General features: G+C 26.1%; 1 protein-coding gene across 1 annotated transcript in view; it reads left to right on the top strand.

Moving 5' to 3' along the window:
• LOC105362546 (dipeptidase 1) overlaps positions 1 to 19,612 on the top strand; it is a 205,605-nt gene that overhangs the window by 92,526 nt on the left and 93,467 nt on the right. The window contains exons 2-3 of the mRNA XM_011500007.1: positions 12,546 to 12,832; positions 14,779 to 14,935. Of these exons, the coding sequence (XP_011498309.1) occupies positions 12,546 to 12,832; positions 14,779 to 14,935 (444 nt within the window). The remainder of the gene's footprint in view (positions 1 to 12,545; positions 12,833 to 14,778; positions 14,936 to 19,612) is intronic.

Below are 19,612 nucleotides of genomic sequence, written 5' to 3'. Positions count from 1 at the left end.
AACACAGATCAACTTAGGATATATAACAGCTACTTTCTCCCTAGTAGCGGTAAAGTAGTGGAATGCTTTTAACTTCTACTGAATTACTATTAAGTGGCAGTCTTTTGTTTTATTACTTTGGGTTTAACTATGCTCATCGGCAATGTGCAGAAATACGGAAAATGTCATATATTTCGCATTCAAAAAGAGACTCGTGAAATCCACACTATTCACCGGAATTTTCTCTTCGCTATTGTTGAGTTTTTTCGTAAAATATTGCTTAAGCAAAGCATCGTAGAATCAATGCTTCCAAAAATTTTAGTCGAAATTATTTTCCTATTAAAGCGTTGCAACGCGATAACTATACATCCAAGTGAAAATTAATTTCAAGTAAATAAATGAGAATGCCATATATTACAAAAATTGAATATAATAACAATCGTATGATTTTGTAATTTGGCTGAATTTTGACTATTTTCTATTTTAAAAAACGTTTGCATAATATTTGGTAACAAGAACAATCATAAAATATAAGCGCATATTCTTAAGTAATATATAGTTTAATCCAGATTACAATTTATATCCTTTGCAAAATTTTAAAAGATCTTTTTTCTTCATATAGTATGTAAATGTATGAAAAAATTTAATCTCAAACATAAAATATGTCACAGTTCATTTTACATATATAATTGTAAATTCTAGATCGACACCTCAATTTAATAATTCCTTTCTCTATTTATTTTAGTTTCTTAAAATGCGCATTTAATGTATATTTGAAAATTATTATTATTATCCATTTTTTATTATCCTTTATTCTGTATCTTTGAACATTCTTGTATGAATTCTTATATGAAAAAATTTTATGAAGAATTTATTTTTTAACCATTAAATAGTTTAAAATTATTTCAAATTTTTTAATTTATAATAATGATTTATTATATCAATTTTAAATATTTTTATTTATTACATATGAATAACTTAATCATTGTATTAAAAAAATCTTAATCTATTCTTATTACAACACTGAGAACGTTAAACATAATGACAATAGAAATTGTGGAGAAACGTGTTTTTTTGCATATGACAATAATTCTCTCACTTATATAAAAACATATATTATCGATGAATTATTTATTATTTTATTATATTTCTACTCATTTTTATTATACTCTCCAAGAAAATAAGCAACTGAAGTAAATAAAATAAAATTCATTTATACAAGTATAATATGGATTTAAATATTTTTTAATTATAGAATACTAGTTTCAACTATATTGTCCAAATTATTGTTCAAATCCTATGAAAGCATAGTACGTGGAGTATAATACCATTGTGTAGAGCAGACAATCTCGCTTATACTAAGAGGATTAAAAATTATCTTAGTGTCCCTTTTTCAAATAGATTAATATCTATAGAAGCCAATACTGAATTCTTGATTAAGTCATTATATTGTAATATTGTTATCGATAATACTAGTAGTTGAAGTTCATTAAAAAAAAAAAAAAAAAAATTACAAGATACATTATATTTTTAAATTTCTATAACTTATTAGATTTTCATTTCAGATAGAGTATAGTAAGGAAATATAGAGTTGTAAATTATTGATATTTTATTGTTATTTAATTTAATATAAGATCACTGTGACTCATTCATTGTGTGTTCTTTTAAATTTAACGTATTCATTTTTAAAACACAAAAATGTAGCTTATAATAGAGATAAAATAGCAATATTAATTTTTCAATAGCTACGAGAAGTAGTTATTACATACTTACTACTTATTGATAGAGTGAAATAATCTTTAGTTCTATGAAATCCAATGATATGTAAAATAATTCTAACAAATCTAAGGACCACAAGCTCAAAGATTTTTACTTCAAACTTCATAAGATTCTCGAACAAATTGGAAAATTTAATGAATACCCAAGATTTTTAGATATTTATTATACTGAAACTATCCTTTTCTGGATCTTATGAGCAAATTCTTAATTAGTGCTACTATAAATCAAAAATTTATTCATAATCAATAATTAATTAGATTATATAATAACTTCGATTATATTAACAATGTTATCGACGAAGCATAAATTATATCAATATAATTAGTTAGAATTGAAAATCGCCAGGATATAAAATCTGTATAAATTTTTTGACGAATATTAAAATAATCATTTTCAAAAATCTCAATTTTCATCATTTATTTATTTAAGATGTGAGCATTTAAAAAATCCATAAAATAATAATAAATTAAATTAAAAAAAAAATTAAAAATTATATATATATATATATATATATATATATATATATATATATATATATATATATATATATATATAGCAGCAGTTAAAATTAAAAATATTTTACTTTATTTAAATGTAAATAACTATATTATCTTGATATAACGATTTTCTAAGATTAAAGCTAATATTTAATGTAAATTTGAATGAGTATTTAATTATAAACAATTGTTCTATTCTAATTTAAATAAAAATATCTTCGAATTTTAACTGTTTCAAACCGTTGTAAACTTTAAATATAATATTTTTTTTTTAATAAAACAATAATGGATTATACGTTTTGATAGAAATAAGTTATGTCAAAAACGATTTGTTTTTAAAGTGAACTTATCAGGTAAATATATGCCAAGTAATTCTGTGTATGCAAGCTTTGTACATCAAATATGTTTTTTTTGTGTTTTTTTTTTGTTTTTTTTTTTTTTTTTTTTTTTTTTTTCATACATATAATATAATTCAAAATACTATACGTAATATTCTGAGAATGTGTATAGTTTCGTTGACATTTTCAAGAGAAAATCCAGCATTTATTATATAAATAATCAAGATAATTATTTATTATAAATATAATTACATTTGTCTCAATATAAAATTGCATGATATTTTAAAACGTTATCAAATATATTGATTGATTTTACAAATGATCTATATATATATATATATATATATATATATATATATGATGGTTAATTTGTTAATATTATGGATACTCTAATGAAAAATATATCTTTTAATTTATTCAAATATTTAGATTTAATTTTTTTTTTTATTGAAAAAATAATTAAAGTATTAAAAATTTATTTCAACTTAAAAAAAAAGAAGCAATTTAATAAAATGTATTTTAATGCACTGATAATTGAGTATTTTCAAATACTATATATTTTTCTAAGAATCTACAAAAATATTACAAACTTTTAATATATCAGTTCTATTTACGTATAGAAATATTTAAATTGGATCAAATTAATTAAAAATGGCAATTAATTATTCAAATTAATTTAAAATTAAATCTCCATACTTTATGTTTTTTTTTTTTTTTTTTAATAATAAAGAGTATTAAATGTATATATGATTAATGCTAATGTCTTTCCAATCGTAATTAAATACCGCACTTAAAAACTTCATAAATATGTCTGAATAATGAAAAAAGAAATAATTCATGAACATAAAAAGTACTGAGTATATATCTAAAGGTATAGATAGCCTATCGGCTTAAAAAGAAATAATTTTGAACGAGCTACTAATAAAAAAATTTATGAAGTACAATGATTGGTAGTGAAAAAGCAACTGAACATTACCAGTAAAATATCATTATTGAACAAATTCATTACCTTACAAATTATTATGTCTGTATTGAAATTGTATATTTTATTTCAATATTTAATTTTTAATATATCTTCAATTTACATGTAATAATCTACAATATTTGATACATTAACAAAATATTGTTGAAAATAATTGATTCAAATGAAACTCAATAAGATATCTTACTCTTGCAAAAATTATTATTTCTCTAATATGCTGTAGTATGTTAGATAATAAAATCACTCTAATAAAATCACTGTTTTCTATTTATGTTTACCTTATCAACCTATTTTTTTTATTCTTCAACGTCTAAATAGTTGGTACAAATCTTCAACTAATTATAGCTCCAACACTTTTCGGTTACATTTGTTCGTATATAAACACTTGCAAATACGAAGAAAAAAATTATCGAAAAAGTAAGAGAGAGAGAGAGAGAGAGAGAGAGAGAGAGAGAGAGAGAGATATTAAGACTAAAAGAAGAGCAACAGAAAAGAATAAAAATTAGGAAGCATGGGAAGGAAAGAGGTGAGGGGAAAGAAAAGAGAAATTGCAATAGGTCGATTCGATAGATACTCCCAATATATTAACGTACAACAATAAATTCAAATTGGAAAACGGAACATTGGGGTGTTATATCTCAAGTTGCCGTTGCGTCTGCTTTCTGCAACGCACGCTATTTCGACGTTCGAGTTTTAGTAAAGCAGCCCTAGTAATCGCAAGTGCCTTAACTACTCGTATAATTCTAGAATTCGATTACAAAACGATTTTAGACTGCACACATGTTTAATCCCCATTCTCAAACCGTTGTACTACTTTTCTCGTTACAGCCAGACTCTACAGCGACTCGACGAATATTTTCCGTCACACCACTTACGTACACTGCCAAAAATAATATAAACAGGACAGCGGTATTACGTATATATATATATATATATATATATATATATATGTATATATTAAGAAAATTATTAGCAGCCGAAAAACTAACTGAATCGATGTTAAACGAAAGTTTAGTTAGCCAAATATGAGTTAAGCTAATATCACTTCACAATATTCTTATAAATCAACTCAAAATCTACGTGCCCATTTTTTAAAACTATGCACATTTACAATTTGAATTTTCTATAATTTTATTCATATTTTTCACCCCCGATCTTACCAAAATAATCTAGTCGGTTAAAATATTTACTGAAAAATAGGGATAACGACGTTGCTAATACTGTTTCCAATCTAAAGGAATAAATTTAAATAAATTTCAAAAAGAATTTTGTAAAATCGTTTTTTAATCTATCTGTTTATAATATCGTATTTTTAACTTCTTTTTTTTTCAAGAATTTTAATATTTGAGTCCTCGTTAGGCAAATTACTATGGATTTTAAAACGCATATTCTTTAGTTCCTATATATAATATTTTATATTTTATATTCTGTCATAAAAATCTTTCTTTTAATTATACTATTTCAATTATGGCATTCAAAAAGTCTATGAAAAAATGAAGAAAAAAAAAATAAGTAAAAAGGATTTTGTAGAGAAGTTAAATATTTTCATACTTATAAACTTTTACCATAACTATTGATTATTGTTAAAGTAGATAAAAGTAGTTTCAAATAACTGAGAAACCTTTAACAAAATTTCAATATTATCACATTGACTGATTAAATTACCATTTACTTTGTTGTGCTAAAAATTATGAACATCATTCAGCTTTAGTTTTACATACTCCATTACTACTTTCTTCGTACAATTTTTTGAATAATATATTTACAAATAACTTTCTACTTCTAATGAAATTAACATTAACATTCTGTTTATATAGTTGTAAATAAAATTATCTATAATATAGAATTAAAACTTGATAAATAGAAACGAATTAAGAACGAGATAAGAAACGTGAATACGTTTGACTATGTGTGCGGGGGGGTATGAACATATATGCATATATTTGATACTCAATGAATTAGAAGATGAAAGATATCATTTTCTTTGGTTGTTCAATTGTAATAACTAGAACAAGAAATTTTATTGCATCTGATGGAATTTGCAAAATTAAATTCTTCAATTTGAATATTTATCCCCTGCAATTGAGTAATTAATAAAAAATATAATATTTTACAATCCCTTTGCTTTGCTCTTCATTTTTTATTATGATGATGAAAGACATTGACCTCATTACTAATGTAAGGAATGAACTATTATAATTTACAATAGTAATATACAAATGCAATAGTAAGACTTGAATATTCCTAATTTTATAGAAGTTATATTGTAAAAATACGTGTATCCGTTGAAATAATTGAATCCATATGTTTATGTAAATTCTTCTGAATAGAAGAGATCGTTCAAAATCGTTATAATACATTGTTAAGTATGTACTTTAATATTCTTATACTGTTTATTCTTATATTCTTCTTTGCTGATACTTTATATTCTTATGAAATGAACTTTTATATTCAAACGATGTTTTTTACAATACTTGTATAATATTAACATAGTCATTTATTTTTTATTATCAGAAAACTTTTCTTGAAAATATATAATTCACTTCTATACCCGAGTAAATATTATATTTAATTTATAGCTTTTCTAGCGAACAACATTCTTCAGATGATATTGGATGTAATAGAAGAATAATATATTTCCTTACGCGACTAATGAACGATTATTCAACAATATGAAGAAATATGCATGCTAATTTTGAATTTTTGAAGACTAAATAAAATTATTTCTTCTTCTTTTTTCGATAATATAAGATAATAATATCTTTTTAACTAAATAATGAATCCTCGATTTTTCTTTTCTTTAATTTTTTTTTTTTTTTTTTTTTTTTTTTTTACAAACTAAAAGAATAAACTTAGGCTTATTTATCGTCATAGACTCACTAAACCGTAAAATTATGGATCATCATTCACTTGAATTTGCATTACAGATTTTCAGAATATACTCTTTGTGCATTCAAAATTCTTCTACATTAAACATTATTTAAGTATTATATAACAATGATTTCCTTATAAAAAATAATTACGTGTCGTGTAAATAATTAAATAATATATAGGAAATAGTTAATAATACCATGAATATGAACTAACGTAAATTGTAATTTAATGCATGCCACTTTCAACGTGATTTATCATAATCATTTATATGCGACGGTGTGAGTGAGCGAGTGAGTGTGCGCACCCGTGCACGTATCTGCCGTAATACACAAATATTCAGAGATAAATTATTGAATATTTTAAATATTAAATTAAAAACAAAAAAGATATGTTTACTTTAAATCGATTATCGATTAACTGTTTCAATTATATGTCATTGTGCAATCTGATATTACGAAAAAATTCTACGGATATATTTGCATGCATTTATATTACATTTGCAGCTTTTATTAATAATCAATTCAAGTTATACTATATTGTTGATTAAAATATCCATCCATTTATTTTCTATATGAACTTATAATTTTTATTTTAATGAAATTTTTAAACAAATGCTGCTTTTTATGGATTCATCGAATAATAAATACTGTTGTATATAATATACCGTCATTGATTTCTAAATCGTGAAATACGTGTACAATTGTTATTTTATAAAAAATAATACATATTTTTACAAATGATATTGATGAAAAAAATAAGTTTGAATAATATTTAATTTACAATTGAAAATTATGTTCTCTTTATCTAACTACAAATATATATATATATATATATATATATATATATGTTTGAACTTTTGTATCGATCATTTTTATTTTAAATTAGATGAACGTATTTCTAAAGTTTATTATTAATAATGTATAGTCGTGGCTGATTGAAATAAATATATGAAATGTTATTTTATTAGTCGCTGGAGGTATGGATCGAATGGAAGTTAGAGTAAGTTTTGCATGAAAGATTAGTAGCCTTGAGGCTACATGAAACTGGGCAACGAGGGTCGATCTACCCGAAACCAATCACTGAGAAAGATGAATTGACAACAAATTTTAAAGCATAAATTAGGAAAAATACGAAAGACAAGTAGAGAGTTAATTGTTAGATGAGGATAAATATTTATCATATATTAGTTTGTTATTTAGCATTAATTGTAGATATTTAAAAAAATAATATTAATGGTAGAATATTTTACATGCAAAATTACAAAATCGCACATTTTTATTCATACAATTCGATCTATTGATTACGGAAATACGAAATAAGAATGCAAAAACTTGTATTCGACATAGAGAATCAGCAGAAATTCGATTACAGTATATAACATGAAAATCGACTCGAAATCAATTCATACAAAACAGAATGTACCATAAATAAAATATAAAAAAAAATAAAATTAATGTCTTTAAAATATAATTCTAATTATTAAATTTATTTTTAAACTGATAAATGCTTTTTTTTACTTTAATATATAAAATAATAAATGAAATTATTTGAAAATTAATTTAAAGTTATTTTGTTGATTGAAAAACTTCATTATACTACAAAAACTTAAAATAGTTCAGAAATACGTAAATTGTGTTTCTACCAAAATACCGAGTTTATATATTATATTTCATTATATAATGAACATATTTTATCTGAATTCAATTGGAATTTTTGTTGTTCTAAGTGTAAAATAACAATTTGTTTTTATTATTGTAAGCAAACGAATTTTTTAAGTTATTTATTATATGTGAATATAAATTTATATATATGTAAATATTTTATAAATAATAAAGTTGGAATTAGAAATTATTATTCTTTTAAAAAATTTTGTCTATCAATCAAAACACGAAAGTGCTATAAAACTTCAACAACAAAGAATAAAAGTGAAATCAAATAATGTATTTCTAAAAATACTAAAATAATGTTCATTTTCTAATATATATGGAAAGTGAAAAAACGAATATATTATTTATCATATCTTAAAATAAAATTATTAGAATCAGTGATATGATATTGTGTTATTTTTTCTAGGCTTGAATAAGTATAATTATAATTTATAATAAATAAAGTTATAATTTCTTTAAGCATACACATTATTTATTCAAACATTACTATAGGCTATGAAATGTTAAATAAATTTTTTTTATTAAAAAGTTATTTTTTCTTTCTTTTGCATATCCGTATTAGCTTTCCTCGCAGAAAATGGACAAAAGCAGTTGATACAGTAATGCACCAAATTGCTGGTACATACACTATAATCGTAATAGTATTAGAAATATAACAGATTCAGCTATCAAACGAATGCGAGTTCAGCACGAAATAACAAAATAAGAGTTTGGCAGTATAATAGATCTTTAGGTCATTCTACCTAATCAGCAATCAGCAACGATTATAAAACAATGATGTACAAGTGAAAAAAATAGAGTCAACTTTATTGTTATACATGGAGTACAATTAATGAGGCTATCAATATTTGCTAATTCTAATAAGCATAGGAGATGTAGAAACAATTTTATGTTACGATATCATCGCAAATAATTAGCCGTAAATCGTCAATATTATTTATGAGGTATATTCGGCGATATTATTCAATAAATGCAAAAATTTACAATAACAACGAATCTACTTTCAGCAAAGCGATTTTGCGATATAAGAGAATTACGTATCTGCTTGTGCCTTCACGCTTTATAATTAATAAAGGTATTCGCTGAAATATCCGGTGTACTAAATTCCATTTTAATTTCCAATCCTCATCCTTGCAGTTGAGATATCCGATAGCTCTGCGGATTAGCAATTCTCATAAATATAATTAGTGTAGCATTTATACCCTTAACATTTTTTCAATTATGCAAAAAAAAAAAAATTTTTGGTCGACAAAGTTACCTTTACATTTTTTTTCATTTATAAAAGCAATATACTCTAAGATGACAAAGATGTAGAATCTAGAGTTTTAACTTTTAACTAGGAGATTATAAATTAAAAAGTTCCAAATTGAATATTCATTTTATAATAATAAAAATAGCATGTAGTTATTATTGAATTATTTAATTTTATTTAGAAGCGCATAAAACAAATTAGTATTGTGATATGTTAATCGCTGCATAAACCAGAGACTTATTTTTAAAATATGCATTGCGCCTTTTAACCGTAAATCTGAGCTTATTTTCAAATAATGATAATATTAGAAAATTGTTATTCAGATACGTAATCTCCAATATCGCTACGGAGAATTTTCAATACAAGGTATTTCAAACAACTACCAGCCTAAATCACATGAATATATCATAATTAAATAAAAGCAGTTGTTCGTATTGCGATAGTAGGATTGTTATAGACTATTTAATAATAAATAAATTGTAAGAAAATCACATCAGCGCAGATTATACCGGTAATATATTTAAGAGTAGTATATAGTAATCTTCTTATTCGCTTGTCAAAGTTTTGTTTATCATAGTTTATCATTCTATATGAGAGCTCGAAGGAGGAATCAAATAAATAATGTTGAATATTATATAAATCCAAAAATGTGTTGTACTCACTTTCGTTTATTTGACACTTTATTAATTATTTAGCATATTTTAAACAGAAAAATTAACTGTCGTATGTCTCTGTTCCACTATTTACTTTTAACTGTCGACATAGTAGGTAGAAGCTACGAAACAAAAAGTATAAAAATTCGACTAAAATGTAATAAAGAATTGTAAGAAAACGTAAAGAAATAAAGTGATAAAAAGCAAACAACAGCTATAAAGAAAGAAATATAAGAATAGAGAATAAACAAACCCTATGTGAAATGAATGAAAGAATCATGAGGAGAGAGAGAGAGAGAGAGAGAGAGAGAGGGTACACGAGCGTTAGAATCGTAATAGTGAAACTTGAATTAAAATTTACACCCCTACTACTTCTATTTCGTGCATCTTAAATTAAAGTACTTTTAGTCGATAATTTAATTTCACGATTATACTTTCTGCGCGATTTCACGGATTAAATGCTTTCGAAACACTAGCAATTTCTTGCTTGATACGGGAGCTTCGTATTATCTGATCATCCCTTTTTCCCGCTTCGGCGTTCCGATTTTTTAAGAAGATCGGCATTCTTCTTGTCTTAAACGTTCGCCGTATTGTTTGATCGAAAAAGTTTTACTCGTTCGGATTGTATTGCATTAGGCTACTATGCCATGCAATCCATTACCACTACATAGTAATTACGTTTTAAAATTTCAGTTTACTTAATGGGACTTTTTAGAGATGGTATTTTCTATTCGAATATAGAATAATTTCAAATATTAATTAAAGATTAAATTCGTATTGATTGATCACATTATATAATATTATTGTTGGCAATATTCATTTTAATCGATAAATCAAATGGCAAACACCATTATACTCAATTGCACCATTTGAACTTTACAATTTTATAAAATTTGTAAAATGAATAAGGCAACAACTATTTATTATATTATATTTATTGTAAATGACAAACAATTATTATATTACATGGATAATTTTAAAGATAAGCATTTAATATTTAATGTTTAATCATCTCAAAACATTCAATTAAATTTTCGAGATAATCCGAGTCAAACTATGAAAATAACAAAATTATAAGAGTAACAAGAAGCGACAATATAAAATGAAGCAGTTGGATTGAGATTTTATCACAAAAAGGAATAATTATTATTACATAAATACGTAATAATTATTATTATAATTTTCCAATAATCATAAAATATATATTTATTTGAAATAAGATACAAAAGCAGTATCGTATAGCTTAGTTCATTAATTTTAAACAAGAGTCGTATATTTAAAAACGTAGATATTTAATGAATTACGCGATTATTGATAATAATTTTAAATACTTAACGCTAAACAACTGCAGCTGATTTCCTATAAAAATGATAAAAAAAAAAAAAAAAAAAAAAAAAAAAAAAAAAAAAACGGTATAAGGACGTTTGATAATTGTGCCCAGAAGGTTATGTGGACCTAAAAAATATTTCCTGATTCTGAATAAATTCATATTTTTTATCATCGAGTGATTCCGTATAAATTTAGAAATATGCTTTTGATTATTGTTGTTTAAGCATTAATTAAAACTTTAAATAACTTTTACGATAAATTATATTTTTCAAGTCGGTGATAGTAATTTATATATTAATGTATAAGCTTGTTTTGTCCTAAAACATTCTAATGATAGCTTCATATTATTAAATTCATATAAAAAAAAAATATATATATATATATATATATATCCATTCTTTCATACATTAAATATTTAATTTCATTTATCTAATATGATCTATTGTCAAATTGTAAAATCTATTATAAAATTGTAATATCCTTTGATAAAGCTTTACCTTTCGTTTCTAAAAGAAACTTAATCAGTATGATAGTAAGAATATAGCAAACGATATTTAGATAAATTTTCCAATAAATTTATGAATTGATTATAAATAATATCTATCTTTGGTATATAGATATGTATTTGTTATAATAAATAAAATCTATAATCGTATGAAAGGAAGTACAATGAATGCTCTCATAATACAAAACCATTTACAATACTATTACTGCCCATTGAATTTACCCACGTAATTAATACTAATTATACTTTTACATCATATTGTTGATATTTTAATTGCCGAGTTTTGTAAATTTTTCTTATTATAGGATATTGATGTGAGAAATTGTCTCCATAAATGACAATTTATACTAAGTATACACGTCCTATTTGAGTATTATCGATCTAAGCTTTATAAGCACCGTAAGTCTTAATATAAAGTTAGAAAAATGATTATTAGCTGGGAAAAACCTCGTCATTTTTCACCCCCGATTACATAAATCAGATAAAAGTGCTCCCCAACACTATTAAACATTCTAGCATGCGAATTTGTCGAGTCGCTCGAAAGTATCCCAATCTAGCGCTCCTACTAAATTGCATTAATTGCCCGGTCGATATTAAATCGCTCAGAGTCTCCTGTTCGGGAGCTTAATGCCGAAGAAGGACAAACGAGTGAGGACTAGGGCTTTAATGGGATTATCCTTTACTTTACAGACAACGTGCCTAACCGAACTACCGGACGTGGCGCCGTGCAACGGTACTGTGCGCCTTCCCGGCCCCTGCGAAGACTCGCCGAGCAGCGGCACCAGCAGTAAGGACCGTCGCCGAGACAACGGCCCGAGGCGCAAATACCGTCTCCTCGCGCCCGTCCTCCTGCTCGTCGCGGCCCTGCTTCTAGGCGGCCTCTGCTTGCCGCTGCTCCTCCAAAGTGCTCCTGCCACGCATCAGCAAAGGCTGGACGTTATCAGGAGGATTCTCACTGAAGTGCCTCTAATTGACGGGTAAGCGAGCCCAATATTTTTATCTCCCTTTACAATTATACAGTATGACACGTTTCCACCCTCTGCTACGGTACGATAAACCCCCGAATCGTCGTACGCCATGGGGACGACGGCGGCGGACTGAGGGATGGAGGTGATAGGGTGAAGGTGCTAGGGCATTCGTTGATGTTTGATTCTTCGTTTATAATAGTTGGAATCCCGGTACTTTTGCACGTACGGTAATACAGATTTGACGGCTAAGTAATAACTTTAATAATTAAAAAGCCGCGGTTCATCGGTTAAACTTTACACGCTTTCTTTATACAGTCTTGGAAAATGGAGAAAAAAGTGGGATGTGAATCTGAAGTGGAAAGTCAAAGTTGAATTTAGTAAGGGTGAGTGATTTATAAAAATATTAATAATCAATTTTCAAGGTTTCTAAATGATTATGTGTAAATTCTATCATTTTTATAAACGTATCTGAGTATGGCTGGAGGGGGGGGGGTGGAGGGATTGCGCTTTATTGGAAAACACAGTTTTTATTTGAAAAGCTAAAAATCTTTAATTCAAATATACTGTCAAAACAGGTATTGATCGATAAATATTGCCATTGCAGGCTTCGAATATTCAGAAATATTCAAATGATCCTAAATATATATATATATATAAGATACTTTAGAGGTACACTTTTTTTTTTTTTTATAGTTTTCGTAAATATTAGTATTTTCACTTTACACATAAAAAAACATAAATCAATACAATAGCGGCTATTTAAATAGGAAGTTGTAGGATTTTAAGAGTATGAAGCGAACATTCAAATACATGAAAATCAAACGTACAAAATTTATAAATTAATAATGAAGAATCTACAGCTACGCTAAATAGAGACATAAGTCTTGTGACGACAGACATTATCATAGAAAATAATTCTAAATATACATTCTTCTGTCATCAAAGTCGGCATATGTATATAATATTAGACTATATACAGCTGTGAAGCTTTATTTGTTTCTAATTCATTTGTTATTTAAATATATTGTACATTTAGTGTCATTTGTTTCACTTTGTACAAACTTCATACATTTCCGATGTATTTTCCGTTGGGCTTATAAATATTAACGTACAAATTTTAAATAGAAAAAAATACATAAAATTTTTATTTATAAATAATATGGTAATATTGATATTATCTTAATTGTCATTTACTTCTTCTAAAAGTAAAGAGAAGACGACTTCGTAGATTACATTAGCGAAATATGACTTTCTTATCTGCATCTCAGATACATGACTTTATAACCTCATCTTAATTTATCGAGATACTATTTTATTTCATACCCATTCAAGATATGAATTTAATGCTTAACTCTTTAAAATAGATCATTATAATTTAAGATAGATCATTATAAGCATGAGCAATAAAATTGTCGAAATACCCTCTCGAATATTCATATTTTCTATTAGTTACTATTTTGTATTTATAATAATTGAAAATTTATCGTTTTATTTATTTATCAATTAAAATTTAGTTTATTAAAAGCACGTTCAATATTTATTTTAAACGTTTAAATAACTCTTCATATTTTGTTACACTTGTAAATAAAAAACATATAAACGTAAAAGTGAACTAGATAGTATTTGATGAATAACTTAATTCTAATATTATTACATATATTTGTCTAGACGTAGAAATTCATTTACATTATATTCCTGGAATATCTCAGATAAAAATACATATTCAATATTAAACAGTTTTTCCCACTATGTTCCTCCCCCCGCCCCCCGCCCCCCTCTAAGACTCTTAGAGTATCTAGTCATCTAAGCACGTAACAATTCACCGTCAACGTAGATCTAATAAAAATGCAAATATAAAGTGTAGGACAAAAGCTTTGTTATTAGAAGTTGACTGTGGACAAGTGATGAGTGGGGCAACGAACAGCACAGTACATGAGCATTCTTTTATTTGTCAGGCACAACGATTTGCCCTGGAACGTTAGGAAGTTCGTACACAATCAATTGGGAGAGGTGAATCTGAGCAGCGACTTGGGTAGGGTTGACCCCTGGGCCAAGTCCGATTGGAGTCACACGGACATACCGAGGCTGCGAGCCGGACTCGTCGGTGCACAGGTCAGTACGCGAGCAAAACTTTCGCCCACCGAGGTAGAAGCGAGGTAATAGGGAAGTTCGTGGACACGGGATAAACGAGCGAAAAGCGATGCTAGAGTGAAACTGCCAGTTTCGTCCAGCATCAAAGTACTAAAGAGAATTCAATTAATCATACTTGCTTCCGATGTGGTGTACCAGTTGAAATTGTAGAGTAACTGTGTGTTTTTCAAAATTTAGTGCCAAATACATAGATAGAACATTCCGCTTGATTCATGCCAATACTTTTTTGATAATAATGATAATACGAAGAGAAGCTGGAACCACTGAAATCCCAAGATTGTTTCCATGAAATATCAATATTCAGATGCTATTAGAGAATTTATAAAATATTAATTACAATTTGAATTTAGGATAAAGTATGTGATCTGACATATAATATATCAGACGTACAATTTATCGGACGATAAATTAAAAGTAATAAGTTATGTTATTATAAATTCCCTGTATAATTTCTGTTTTCTTATCGGAATGATGATGTTCTAAAGAACATTCATCCGTAAGATTATGTCTATATACATGGCCAATTATTAATATAATTCTTAATTCTTAACTATCAAGAATACATTTTTTCAACAAATGTTTGCATTATTTAACGAAATATTGTATAAATGATAGTTTTAAGAAAATTGTAAAGGCATTGTTAAAATTCAAAGAAAAATTAATTTAGCTTCAATTGCGATATTTCTTTCATCCTAGTCTACGATATAATTTTTTCGGTTCCATTTATATGCCATTATCATAATCTAATTTAGTTTAAAAGAAAAAAAAAAGGGAGAAAAAAAAAGGAAAAAAAAACAAAAGAAAATCACGAATTTAGTCGGAAAAGACACGAACATTACCAAGAAAACGCGAACAATGCGGAAAAGATGTGAATACTGCCAAATACGTGCGGGCTTACTTCTTCCAGATTTTACTTTCATTTCTGCCTTTCACGAACTTTTCTTCCTTTTATAATGCAGGATATTCTCCTGTCGGCTTGGCTTGAGTTTACTTTGTTTTTTTCCATGCACACTGTTATAACCCTGGTAGCATCAAAAGAAAAGTCTCTTACCGAAGTCAATATCGACCATCAAGTCGACACAAACGATAACCCAAGTATACAGTCTTGACGTACACAAAAAACTCTACAATTTTTTCAACACACTCGGCTACACAATCCAGACATAATGCAATTATAACATTCCCCATCAAATTTCGCTCTTATTAATCGTATTATTTTCCATAAAAATGCCGATAACTTTTAATACATTTGAAGGTAAAAATCTATTCAACCTAACAATGTTACCAATATAAATTTGTGAAACACATGATTCTCATGATCGACATAAAATTTAATAATCTTAAATTTATCCAATAATTGCACTTCATCGAATAATATACTTTATTAGTTTATAAAATATAAAATCATTAAGTTTGAGGGAAATGACAAATGCAATGAAGATTGAATTTTAAAGATAAATAATAATTGATAATATTATTAAAATTTCAATATAAAATAGATGGATTCATTTATTCGACAGATCAAGCTAAATTTTGTATTTTTTTCATTTATATTCAGCATTTGAAAAACTGTTTTGACGAATTAATACAATAATTCCTTAATTACTTATATTAATGAGAACATTATAAAAGCGCTAATTATGTGCTTATGTTTTTTCCACATACGAGAATATAGAATAAAAATTTTATTAGGCATTCGTAAGATTAGAGAATATTATCGTATGGTATTATTTCTAAGCATTTATATTTAATTTTTTAATTCATTTCGAAAATAAAAAAAAAAAATAAAAATTATAGTTAACATAACACATTTCGTGACATAAAGTATTATAACATAAACTATAACGTTTCATTGTAAATGAATGATAAATAATTCATATTCGTTGAAGTAAAAAAAATTAATATTTTTTAGTATTATATTTTTAATAGCTATTATTAATGGTTTAAATATTTAAAATAGCACTTTGCTTACCTTAGCAAATAAATGCAAATAAGTAATTAAATTATCTTGCGTAAAGAATTTAAAGAAACATTTTCATGAAGAGAAGAAATTTTCTCCATGAAGACTGTTTTTTGAAAATTTTTCTAAAATGTAATAAATAATTTTTAAATATTAGTTATTATAAAAAAGTATTTAATTATAAAATAAAATTAATAAATCGCACTATTATATTGAAGGTTTAGACTGTACGTAAATGTACATAAAATGAAGAGTTTATGAAAATATATTTTAATGAAAGTTTGAAATATCTTTTCCAAGATTTAAAATTTAATATTATTCCATTCCAGTTTTGTTTTTTTATTTTTGAAAGTAACTTTCCAGTACGATCCATTATTTATTAGTAAATATATGATTTAAATTTGATCTACCTTTAATGTTCTTAAAATATTTCTTTAATATATTATATAACATGTGTTCGAAGATTTATCTAATCATAAAGGTATATTTTTAATATTTTTAAGACTCACGGGTATTTTGGATTAAACTAGAGTTCTTAAAAATTCTAAATTAAATTCTATTATTCGAAAATGATATAAAATCTAAAATTATGAAAATGAAAATTCTTAAACAGATGTACAAATGCTTTAAAATAGACTTTGCATCTGTCATTGCATAACGCCTCGCCGACGCAAAATGTCTTAATCCAGAGCTTGCAATTATGATTAAGTTAATCAGGTCTGAGCTACTCGAACCACGAGATAACAATGATGCCCGAGCATAAATTCAAATAATACATCGCTTGCATATAGGGTCATTATAATTGCACGAGTACTTAATTCGGTATTAGCTTTTTCTTCGCGTCTATCTATTTGAAATTTGAAATTTCAAAGTGACGATTCTCGAACACGAGGTAAGGTGGATGTCGATGAAGCGTGATGTCATTGTCAGAATTCACAACCGGACTTTGTCTAACTTTCCAATAATAATGTTTAAGTTTCAACAATGATATCATACCGCGCTCAAGATATAATTTGTGAATAGAGATAGAATATAGTGAGATTTCATAAGGGAAGATAAATATAGTTTAATCCTGATCTTTTATTAGAATGAGATGAGCATTGTAATTTGGAATTATACTGAAAAGCCAATGGATGGTAAAATATAAATTTATAAACAATTTCAAGAACATGTTTAGAAATTGTTTTTGGTTAAATTAAATTTTTTTAAATTTTTAAATGCTTTATAGAGATTGATTTTTTAAATTATATGATAGCTTTTATGCATTTAAAAAGTTATTATATGAGATTCTAATTCTATCAGAAGACAACTTTTTGTCGTTAAAAATAAGATGTTACTTATAAATGCTTAAGTATGCTTGTATTCGTTTAATACATTATTATACAATCATGTTGAAAATATCATTTATAATTGAAATTTCATATATATATATATATATATATATATATATATATATATTATTTCATACATAATTATTGTAGAATATACATAATAATTGATGTAACTACTAATACATAAAAATAAATGCAAAATAAAGTTTATCTGATTTTCAATAATATGATAATAACTGAGCTGTTTTAAAGCACATTTTACAATTATTCTCTCTCAATATCCCTTAATATATACATTTTTAAATAAAAGTAAATTTTAAATAAAGTAAATTATTATAAAGTTTATCGTAGATTTTTTTTTCCACGCACGTACATCAATTTGTTTAAAAAAATGTTAAAATTGTTACATAAATAATCATATATTCATAATCCGTATGAATTATTCATCTTTAAATAGTCCAAATAATTTAAGAAAAAAAAACTCAATAATACAGCATTAATATAATGTATATATAATTTGTAAATATTGTAAAAACTAAGTACAGATAATTAATAAACTAAAAAAAAAGAAGCCAATGTCTAAACTGAATATAAATCTGAAGAACTCAATGATCAGCTGGTGCAAATCTTAATGCAACGGTAAAATAAAATCAGAAGACTATCGCGTAATCCCCGACTCGAAAGCTTTACATGGCCAAACGCGCTTGGTAACTTCCGTGCAGTCGTTTAATCCGCCCCCGACGACCAGTGTAAATACGCCGCAGAATCCACCAGGTCGAATCACTGTGGTTCCGGACGAGCCTACGCAGAAGAAGAGCCATTTACGGGGAGCTCAAGCGAAGCTTTTGGCGAATATAATCCTACCGGCCGATCAGTGTCCAACGGATTCGTTGGCTGTCCACGGGAAGCTCCTCGCGATAAAGTGAGACAGCAAGTGTGGCACGTTCTCTCTTTGTTGGCAATGTGCTGTGGCACTCGTGCTTTAAGTCAGTGGCACGAACCTGGTGAGATTAAGGAAAATAGACCAATAGCTATTCAACATTGAAATTAAGCACCTTACTGCTTTATTTACCCCCGCCTCTACGTTAAATATTATTAAGCTAATTTATTTGTTATACAACTCTGAATAGTAAAATTTTCATTTGAAAAAAAAAGTTAATATCTTATTCATTGCATAGAACATCAATTGAAATATAAGTGTTCTTTTTTTTAATGCAAAATATTTACTTGTAAAGTTTCTTTAATGGAATGCGAAAAATAAATTATTTAAAAACAGATATAATAGAAATAAAAAATAAAATCAACTTTCTTTCTTAAATTATATTTGTCATATGCAAATAATAGTTG

The sequence above is a fragment of the Ceratosolen solmsi genome, unplaced genomic scaffold (assembly GCF_000503995.2).
Source record: "Ceratosolen solmsi marchali unplaced genomic scaffold, CerSol_1.0 scaffold41, whole genome shotgun sequence".
NCBI lineage: Eukaryota > Metazoa > Arthropoda > Insecta > Hymenoptera > Agaonidae > Ceratosolen > Ceratosolen solmsi.
Note: the sequence above shows the minus strand (reverse complement) of the source record. Positions and strands in the feature narration are given on the sequence as shown.